Below are 10,845 nucleotides of genomic sequence, written 5' to 3'. Positions count from 1 at the left end.
CCAGGTTTCTAGCAGATGGTCAAGGTGCTTTGCGACTGAGCCCTGCTATCCCTCCAGCCACACCTTTGCTCATGCTTTCCTTTCCCTCCTAGAATTCCCTTTTACCCTCTGTCTCCCCTGTCTAAATGCCCACCCCTGAAGGTACAGCTGAATCTCACTGCCCCTCAAAATCCATCGGCAGATCTCCCTCCCTGACCTGCCCAGTTTTCCCCTCTTCTGTCATTACTAACGTCCTTCTGAGTGTTAGCCTTGGATTCCAGCTGGGCTGTAGGAACTTGAGGGTAAGAGCAAGGCCCTTACCACAGCCCAGTGGCAAGGTGGGAAGGATAAGGATCTTGGAGTGTAGCAGACCCCAGTTTGACTCTGGTTCTATCCCTGGCTTCCTTGTTGACCTTGGGTAAGTTACTTGACCTGAGCCTAGTTGTGTGGTTTTTTTTGGTTTGGTTAAAGTTATTTCATGGCCTCACCTGTTTTAAAGACCACTATAAAGATCAACTGAACTTACAATGTAAAAGAATCTGGTAGTCTCAGCTGAGCCGTAGCCCTACTCTTGCTTGTCCTCCACATCGATAGACTGGAGTCACAGACCTGCACATGTTCCCAGGTTCACTCTTTATCTGTGTCACCTCTGGAAAGTCACTTAATGAGCATCTCCTAGAGCATCAGTCCCCTAATCTGTGGGGTGGGAACGTGAGAAGATTAAATGCAATGCAAAGCTCCTGGATCAGTAAATGTCACCTGCAAAATGCTTGGTGAATGAAATTCTGAAACGTACCCCTTTGTCTCTAGGAGAAAGTGGTTCATGGCTGGGCCTTCGGTTCTAAATAGCAAATTAAGGAGGAAAAGCCCCAGAATGCTCTGGACACCCCCTCCTAGCCCTCTCCACCCCACTGCCCACAGCTGAGTCAATGCCAGTCTCCCCTTCTCCCCTCACCAAGGACAAAAGGGAAGGAAGTGAGGCCACTTCACTTGCTCTCTGACTGGATCTGTCTCCTCACCCGAGGTTGTGGGTGAGTCCGTCTGTCATCTAGTCTCTGCAGCAGCCTCTGTCCTCATAGGATCCTTCTAAAGGCCAGAGGACCTGCACTGCCAGGAAGGGCTCCCTGGTGGCCATGGAAATGTTTGAATCTGGCATCCCTGACCCTGGCATTTCGACTCGCTCTGGGGTGTGGGCCTGGGAGGCCCACGGAGCATGCTTGTTCTGGGAATATTCCCTCTCCAGCTAGTCTGCTCCAAATTCTATCACTAGTCTTTCAGAATATCTCTTTTTTTGGTAAATAAACTGTAGATTGTATTAATGCCAATTTCCTGGTTTTGATATTGCACTATAGTTATGCAAGATGTTACCATTGGGGGAACCTGGGTAAAGGATACATGGAACCTTCCTCTTCATTTTTTTTCCCAACTACCTGTGAATCTATAATTATTTCAAAATTAAAAGTGTCTTGTTTAAAATCACCTTTTCAGCTTCCTTTCTATCCCCAGGCCACCCCGAGTCCAGGCTCTTATCACCTCCCTCTTGAACCCTTGCAACCACCTCTTGGTTTTCCTTCTGTCTTTGGTCTTGGCACACACTAGTCCATCCAAAGAACCTCCAAGACCCCGATTTTGAGCTATCTCACCCTGAAATAACCACCAGAATCTACTCTCTGTTTGCTGGATTGAGCTGGCACTCAAGGCCCTCCAGACCTTTCCAATCTTACCTGCTACTTTTTTTTTTTTTGGCCCATGCCGCGAGGCTTGCGGACTCTTAGTTCTCCGACCAGGGATCGAACCTGTGCCCCCTGCAATGGAAGCGTGGAGTCCTAACCACTGGGATGCCAGGGAACTCCCTTACCTGCTACTTTTTATTTTGCTCATGCCCTGCCTCCACACAGCATTCTCCTGCTCAGGAGGATGAGGCTGTCCCACCTCCTAATTCCAGAAATACCCTTTCCCTTCTCCATTAACAGTAAAAGCCCATCTGAATTTCCCCTGATACTAAGAAGACTTTCCCACCTGTTGAATGGGAGTAATAATAGGTCGCATGGCTCCTTGAAAGGATCCAATGTGATGACGACTGGAATAACGCCTTTAATAACGATTATCAGTAAATTCTTCAAGGGGAGGCCTGAGCAGAGTCTGCATCACCTGCCCCCTACCCTGTGAGGCCACACAGCCTCAATGGCCAGACGAACTTAAATAGCCAGGCCGCGTCCTTCCGGATGCCCGACGGTCAGGCCCCGCACCTCGGGACGCTCCACCAACAGGCCCCGCCCCCGAGACGGGCCAAAGACCAGGCCGCGCCCCTCGGGACGCACTAACGGCCAGGCCCCGCCCCACGTGCGTGCACCGCCCTGCGGAGACGTGCAGGCCCTCGCGAGGCCAGAGGCTGAGGTGGCAGCGAATGTGCCGACATGGAGCTGCTGCAGATGCCGGAGTTGATGGGGCTGTCGCTGTTGCTCGGGCTGCTGGCCCTGATAGCGACGGCGGCGGTAGCGCGGGGGTGGCTGCGCGCGGAGCAGGAGACGTGCGGCCGGTCGGCAGGTTAGTGGGGCGGGGGCGCGTGGGGGCGACCCACCGGACCAGTCGCTCCCGGCCTCCCCGGGTTCCGACCGGCCGTTTGGGCCTGCGGGGGTGCCAGAGATTCCGCCCTCCCTCCGGCCTCAGTTTCTCCTCTTGGGACATCAGTTTCACTTTGGGACGACCTGTTAGAACCTAGGCCCCGCGCTACCGAGCTCTCCGTGGCCGAGGCTAAGCCGCCTGCCCTCGGAGCCTGAGCTGCTCCCCGGGGCTGCTGCGGGGACGCTAGGAAACTCTCCAGCGCGCTCCTTGTTCGTTATTTTCTGAAAACGGGGAGGAGGGGACGGACATTCATTTGTGAACGCTCTGGTTCCCCGACATGCAGCATTTATTGAGTACCTGCCACCTCCTGTAGGCTTCGGGGTCTTTTCCTTTAGGGAGTCCAGTGTCGGGTAAAAAAGAACAGGTGAAACTGTAAGGGAAAAATATAGTGTAGTAGGTTTCATAGGAAGGTCAGTACTAGACACAGGAAACCCAGGGGTGGGAGTGGTCAGCCCTGCTTTTGTCGGTGGGCGGGGGGGTGTCAAGTAGGGAACACCTGACGTGGGGTCTTGAAGGATAGACGTGTAAGAGTTTGCCAGGAGGCCAAGAGAGGGCGAATATTCCTGGCAATGGCAACATGCGTGAAACCAAGGAGGCCTGGAACAGCATTTGGTTTGACTGTAGTGGGAGGGGAGAGGGGAGGGCTTGTTAGACAAGGCTGGAGACGCAAGCGGAGGGCAGGCAGATTTGTCTTTGTGTGTGGCCTCGGAGCTTTCTTCCTGTAGGAATTGAGGAGCATCTGTAGCGATCTAACATATGCCCGCTTTGCTCCTGGCCTGATTTTCAATTAAGTTAGCTATTTGATACAAAAATGACTGGCACCATTTCCAGCACACGGGATGTACTCAACTCACGTCAACTACCTCTCACCTCTGGGTTCTCTCTGGGATTCCTTTGAGCCCTTTAATGCTTGTGTTGGGTACTGTGCTTGTCATTTTGTATATATTATCTCACCCAATTCTCAACTTCTCTTTTAGAAAACCAAGGCCCAGGGCAATTACCTGAGATCAGGGTCACTAGATTCCGGTGTGCACATTATCCCCCACTTAGAGATGTCTGGCCAAGAATCTGCATTCCACTGGCCATTCTGTGTACTTGCTGAGCTGTGCCTGCCCTGAGAGGGCGCCTTTTCTGATGTGCAACGAGGTGCTCTATGGTTATGTTATATACACTAACAGCAAGCAGTCTCCTCAGGGTCACTCAGTGGTAGAGATGCAATGCAAACCCAGGTCTGATTCCACAAAGCCTCTGTTTTTTCCCATATCCCTCTCTTCTTGAGGACAGGGGCCATATCTGGTCATCTCTTGTGCCTCTATTCAGTGCCAATCATAGGTGGTCAGTAAGTGCTTATCGAGTGAGTGAATGGACGAATGACATGGGCCTTCCTTATAGGCCAAAGAGCAAATGGACTTCCACCTGACAAGTCCTTGAGATCCAAGAAGCAGAAACAACATCAGCGGGTTCACAAGGAAAAGCCTCAGCAACACAACTTCACCCACCGCCTCCTGGCTGCAACACTGAAGGTACATGGTGCCCACGCACAGGACATGTATACAGAGACTCACACCCCCGTAGACTTTTCCTTTGTAGTATTCTGTGCATGTTACAGACCCCTCTGCCTCTGACCAAAATCAGTGGGGATGCCCCATCCTATCCCTTTTCATCACATCCCATCAGCAGCTTGCTGTTAATCTAAGCAACAGGGCTCCAGAATCATGGCTGCATGGGTTTCCCCATTTGCCCAAGGGGTTCTTGTTCATACTTGCTGCAACCCTTCCCCTAGAGCCACAGTGGGAACATATCTTGCATGGACTTTAGCAGCAATGGCAAGTACCTGGCCACCTGTGCAGATGACCGTACTGTCCGCATCTGGAGCACCAAGGACTTCCTGCAGCGGGAGCACCGCAGCATGAGAGCAAATGTGGAGCTGGACCATGCCATCCTGGTGCGCTTCAGCCCTGACTGCAGGTGGGACAGGAGGGATCCCCAGGTTTGCCTGCAGAAGCCCTGACCCAAGCTTATGTCCTTCCCATACCTTGTTTAGGGTAGTGAGGGGGGACCCAGGGTCTCCCTTGAGGTGGCAGAAAGGGAACATCCAGACAGCTTGAACACCGCCTGAGGCTCCTGGAGGCCTGTGGAGCTACATAGCAAGGAAGCAGAGAGGGGAAGAGCTCTTCCTCCTTGGGAAGTACCAAAGCCTGACTTCCAGAGTAGTCTTGGAAGCTCTAGTGGTTTTCTAAACCCTAGAGAGAAGCTAAAGGAGCCAGAGCTATGAGAGGCTTACCTTGTAAGGAGTTTTAAGAGATTTTGAATTAAGGGTTTAAGTTGTGAGGCTGGACTATAAGTCCTGAAGGGAGATCTTGATTTTCCTCAGAGCCTGCCTAGCATAGGACCTGGCACACACAGGTCTCCGTGCCCAAAGGAGTGAGAGACTTGTCTGCTCCCTGTCTCTAGAGCATTCATCGTCTGGCTGGCTAACGGAGATACCCTCCGTGTCTTCAAGATGACCAAGCGAGAGGATGGGGGCTATACTTTCACGGCCACCCCAGAGGACTTTCCTAAAAAGCACAAGGCAGCCATCGTCAACATTGGCATTGCTGACACAGGTGAGGCACTCAGAGGATGGAGCTTGCCCAAGGCAAGAGGGAATGGACCCAGTTTTACTTACTGAGTGAGCGAATGCAGCCTGAGAGTTACGCTTAGCCCCAGTGTGACAAAAAGGGCCCTGGCTCTGGGCTCCCCTGGAGTCCTGGGAGCCACAGCAAGTCCCCTGGGGGAGGCAGGTAATAGCCACAGTCTTCAGCCAAATCCTTATCTGTGGTGACCCTTGGCTTGGGAGGGAAGCGTGGATACATTACACTGGGCAGCAGATGCCTTCATAAGTCAGTCCATCAGGTCATGGACCTCAGCCCATGGCACTCCTCTCGCCCTTCAGGGAAGTTCATCATGACTGCTTCCAGTGACACAACTATCATCATCTGGAATCTGAAAGGTCAGGTGCTGTCCACCATCAACACCAACCAGATGCACAATACATTTGCTGCTATATCCCCTTGTAGCAGGTGAGGAAGGAGGGACTTTGGCCTCGGGCATGGGCAGAGGTTGGGGCTGGGGGGCTGGGGACAGAGCAGAGAGCCAGCTTCAGAGAGCAGAAGGGGCAGGCAGTGTGGAATCAGGACACCTAGATTCAAGTCCTTAGTCTCTATTTCTCCATCCATAGTTTTTAAGAGGTTGGGGTGGGGGTACTAAGTATCTTACAGCCTGGCTGTGAGGATGGACTGAGGTCATGTATAAAAGCAGTTTTCAAAGGTAGCGTTTTAAGCACAAGATTAATTAACTTTCTCAGGAAAAAGTTTTGGCGGATTTGCAGAAAAAGATGCTCTTAAAATTAAGTTTTAATGCAACCTGGGTTGTATGGCAGGTTTGTGGCCTCGTGTGGCTTCACCCCAGATGTAAAAGTTTGGGAAGTCTGCTTTGGGAAAAAAGGGGACTTCCAGGAGGTTGTGCGAGCCTTTGAACTGAAGGGCCACTCTGCAGCCGTCCACTTCTTCGCTTTCTCCAATGACTCCCGGAGGTGAGTGACTCCTCTCTGATTTCTTACACGTGACTTGCAGCCCCTCTTGGCGTCCAGGATCCTTCTGCCATTCTCTGCAGTGGCTCTGAAGTTGTGGGGGGAGGGTGCCTGGCCCGCAGCAGGAAGTAGGCATAGCAGTGGAGTTGGCTTCCTAGCTGGCGTCCCTAGCACTGTCCCAGTGCCCTCCCCTCCAGGGTGTGTTGGGGCTAGAGCCGTGACTTTCCCTGCTGCAGGATGGCCTCTGTCTCCAAGGATGGTACGTGGAAACTGTGGGACACAGATGTGGAATACAAGAAGCAGCAGGACCCCTACTTGCTGAGGACAGGCCGTTTTGAAGAAGCAAGCACCATGCCGTGCCGCCTGGCACTCTCGCCTGACGCCCAGGTTTTGGCTTTGGCCAGTGGCAGCAGCATTCATCTCTATAACAGCCGGCGGGGTGAGAAGGAGGAGTGCTTCGAGCAGGTCCATGGGGAGTGTATAAGTGACTTGTCCTTTGACGTCACTGGCCGGCTTCTGGCCTCCTGTGGGGACCGCGCAGTGCGGCTCTTCCACAACACCCCTGGCTACCGGGCAGTGATGGAAGAAATGCAGGGCCTCCTCAAGCGGGCCTCCAATGAGAGCACCCGCCAGAGGCTACAGCAGCAGCTGACGCAGGCCCAGGAGGCCCTGAAGAGCCTGGGTGCCTTGAGGAAGTGACTCATGGGAGGGCACAGCAGGAAGGATCTGGCCTTCTGCCTTCGCTGTCCCGGCTCTTCCAAGTACTCCCCAGCTGGAAGCCTTTTGAAAGGGGTGTGCTGATTTTCTTAATGGTGACTCCTCTCTCCTTTTTCCCATTGAAACTATTCTTGCCTACTTAGATCTCTCTCTCTCTTCTTGCTGGTGTGACTCCTGGCCTTACTTGACCTCCCAGGCTAACGACCAAGGTGCTTCTCTTTTTCCTGGGCCCAAGGGGTGGAATCTGTCTTCACCAGGCACTGAGGAGAGTGGTAATTAGAAGAGAAAGAGAGAACATGGTCTTTGACCTTGTGGCAACACACCCTGCTATCCAAAGAAGTGTGTAATTGTGGGACTTCCCTGACGGTCCAGTGGTTAAGACTCTGTGCTCCCAATGCAGGGGGCCTGGGTTTGATCCCTGGTCGGGGAACTAAGGAAAAAAAAAACGACAAAGAAGCTTGTAACTGTGGAGGCAAAACCTAGGGAACACCTGAGTACTAACCAGCAGTCTTGCAGGGATGGGAGATTGGGAAATCTTCCAATTCCATAACTGTGGTATGGCTCAGGGAAAGGCTGATCTTAACCCAGCAAAGCACCTAACTTCATCAAAAAGTGATTAAGGGATTCATTCTGTGCCTCAAGTTTTCTTATTTGTGAAATGGAGAATAATTATCTCTTGACCTCATTACAAAGATGTTGTGAGAGTATGAGGGTATGAAGTCCCTAGATTTGGAAGAAGAGTAGAAAAGAGTCATAACATATGTTACCTGTTGTTGCATATCAGTTATTAACTACAGGGTTAAAACAGGGCAGTTTGAAACTCAATTAGAAAGAAACATATCCCTTGGGAAAGCCAAGTTTCTGGGACTTGATCATACATTTCATATCTGGTTCTGCTTTAAGTTGTGTGGGAGAATCACAGAATCCCGAGATAGGGCTCTTCTCTTCCAGGAGGTTATATCCTGTTTGAGGAGAACTTCTTTTCAGTTCACCAGACATTTGAGTGCCTACTCTGTGCCTAGCACACAGCACTGGACCCTGGAGATAAGTATGAATAAGACATGGTTTCTGCCATCAGAGGTGGCAGGTGGGAGAGGGGTTCACATGCCCGTGAAGTGCTTTTGTTGGTTTATTCAACAAAAGGAGAAGAAGGCTGTTGTAAAAGTCAAAGCGAGAGAGAGGATTGAATCAGGAGAAGGCTGTTGTAAAAGTCAAAGCGAGAGAGAGGATTGAATCAGGACAGAGGCAATGAATATGGAGTTGAAGTTGAAGGGTAGATTTGATAGATTAGGTATTTAGCAGTTCAAATTTTGGGACTTTGAGGACTGCTTGGATGTGAGATGGAAATGAGGAATCTTAGGAAGACTTGAGCCTAGGGAAAATTTACTCATCCAGAATAAATTCTTCCTCCCTCTCCCTAAAACTGGGACCTCTGCTAGTCACCCCCAACTCATAGAGATATTTGAACAAGTCACAGCCTTGGAGTTATCCTTAGTTACTCCCTTTTCATACTCTCTCCGCCCTACTGCACTACTGCCGTCCACTCCACCAGAAAATTCTTTTGGTTACATTCCAGTTTATATCCTGAATCTGCTACCTCTCTCCATCTTTTCTGTTACCATCCTGGTTCTAGCCACTGTCACCTACTGGACTGCTATAACATAGCTTCCTCATTGGCCTCCCTACTTCCTCTCTTGCCTCGTTAAGTCACTTTTCTACGTAGCAGGGTGATCTTTTAAAAATGTAAACCAGATCCCATTGTTCTCAAGTTAAAACCCTGAAAAGACACCCCATCACAGTTGGAATAAAATCCAAAACTCTCACCATGGCCTACAAGGTCCTATGTAATCTGGCTTCTTCCTTCCTCCGTGACCTTGTTACCACTTCCCTCCACCAAGCCAAGTTATTTCCAGCCTCGAGGGGGACTTGTGCCTATGCTTTTCCCTTTGCTTAGAAGCATTTTTTTTTCTTCTGTTGGCAGTCTTGTCATAATTCAGTTCTCAGTTTCGATTATACTTCAGAGAAACCCTCCCTGACCACCCAATCTGAAGTAGCCCTTTACACCAATCATATCACATCCATCACATTAGCTTATTTTATTTTATTTTGCATTACTTAATGCTATCTGAAATTACCTTGTTTGGATATTTGTTGGCTTCAGGGGTTTTCAGTTTAAATGATTATGGATGTCAAGTGGGTAATATAAGTGGGTGATTTGGGCCACAGTCGTCTGGGTGTAAGACAGTAGGAAATGGAACTGAAGTGATCTCTAGGGGGCATGTGTCCTGGGTAAGGGGCAGGCGTGGCTGCGACTTAATATTCAGGATTCCAGCAGAAGTTGCCTGTTTCAGAGAAGCTAGAAGTTGGCAATTCATTATAAACAGAAAAACTTAGGCACTGTGGGGACCAAACAGAATGCTACTGTGGGCAGGATGCAGACCAGCAGTCTCATTGGCAGCTTTTGGATTGTTCATTAACCCACTGGAATGTGACAAGACTCCTTGTCGGTCTTATTTGCTCTGTATCCCACACACAGTACCTGGGATAGAGTAAGCACTCAATAAATGTTGAACTCAAACCAGAGCAGTTGACAGAAATTTCAGTACCCTCTGTGTATTGTGGTTTTATGTTCCTAAGAATAGACTTCTGATTGATAATACTATGCACCTGGGTCCTGGTGAATACTTGCTTTCTGATTGTTTGAAGAATGAGACTAAAACGCTTTGCATATCTGCTTGGCTCTGGCTTTCATATATCCAGGAGAGGAAGTGACCACAGAATGTTGAGTTACGGAAGTCAGAAGTCTTCAGTTCCAATTTCAGCTGGGGCACTTACTGACTTGAGACCTTGAACAGACAGATCACTTGACCTCTCTGAGTTCGTTTCCTCATCTGTAAAATGGGAATAAATCCTGTCCTTCGTGCTTTGCAGGGCTATGAACTTCTAATAAGATGAATGAAAGCACTACAAAAAAGTCAATACAGAGACTTCCTGAGGACAGAAAGCTCCTCTCACTAAAGATGAGGCTGCTTCTCTTGTAAGCATGGAGAAGTTACCTAGATACTCATGTAGCCTAGAGGCCACCGTGGTTTTTTGGTAAAAAATCCTTGTGTGTGAAGGCAGTGTTAATGCCTAAATATTACTATTTCAATGTGTGTAGGTTTGAAATTTTTCAAAATAAAAATTTGGGGAAATATTTTAAAATGGTGCTTTATAGATTATTTTTATCAGTCATCAAAAATAGAAAAAAAAATTTAAACCACAAAAGTGCACATCTAAAGGCCTGTTGATAGTCTTCATCAATTTCAATTAAGGTAATGAGAATACTCTTATTTAAAAGATGTTCTGGGGGATTCCGTGACTGTTCAGTGCTTAGGACTCCATGCTTCCACTGCAAGGGGCACGGGTTCGATCCCTGGTCGGGGAACTAAGATCCCACAAGCTGCACTGTGCAGCCAAAAACAAAAAAGATGTCCTGCAATTAGAGATTATAGGAGGTAAGTAGGAAGCACATACTCTGGTGATGAGTTATCAGTGATGATAGGTGGGGACTTCCCTGGTGGCCCAGTGGTTAAGTCTCTGTGCTCCCAATGCAGGGGGCCCAGGTTCGATCCCTGGTCAGGGGGCTAGATCCCGCATGCATGCCGCAACTAAGAGTTCGTATGCCACAGCTAAGGAGCCCGCCTGCCGCAACTAAGACCTGGTACAGCCAAATAAATATTTTTAAAAAATGATTATAGGTTATATCAGAGACCCAACATTGCCCCAAATTGGCCACATATCTAGAAACAATAATTTGGGATTCATGTTCTCCTCTACAAAATTCCAGAAATATGAGTCTTCCAGGTGATCCTGGCTTGTTTTGAGCACACAGCTCTTGAGGCTGAGGCCCACTGATAGAACAGGTTGGCACTGCAGAATCAGCCACAGCAACCGAAAGCATGATTCATACA

The 10,845-nt window shown here is 49.4% G+C and overlaps 1 protein-coding gene across 1 annotated transcript; it reads left to right on the top strand.

Moving 5' to 3' along the window:
• Positions 1-2,358: 2,358 nt before the first annotated feature.
• On the top strand, positions 2,359-10,083 carry TBL2 (transducin beta like 2). The gene is made up of 7 exons (XM_027126140.1): positions 2,359-2,526; positions 3,997-4,127; positions 4,388-4,572; positions 5,059-5,210; positions 5,540-5,666; positions 6,026-6,178; positions 6,412-10,083. Exons 1-7 carry the CDS (start codon positions 2,397-2,399, stop codon positions 6,872-6,874), a joined length of 1,341 nt encoding a protein of 446 aa, XP_026981941.1. The 5' UTR covers positions 2,359-2,396; the 3' UTR covers positions 6,875-10,083.
• Positions 10,084-10,845: the final 762 nt, after the last annotated feature.

Source organism: Aethalodelphis obliquidens, unplaced genomic scaffold (genome assembly GCF_003676395.1).
Source record: "Aethalodelphis obliquidens isolate GAN/ISIS:26980383/991018 unplaced genomic scaffold, ASM367639v1 scaffold30, whole genome shotgun sequence".
NCBI lineage: Eukaryota > Metazoa > Chordata > Mammalia > Artiodactyla > Delphinidae > Aethalodelphis > Aethalodelphis obliquidens.
The sequence above is the reverse complement of the archived record's forward strand: the minus strand, read 5'-3'. Positions and strand labels throughout refer to the sequence as shown.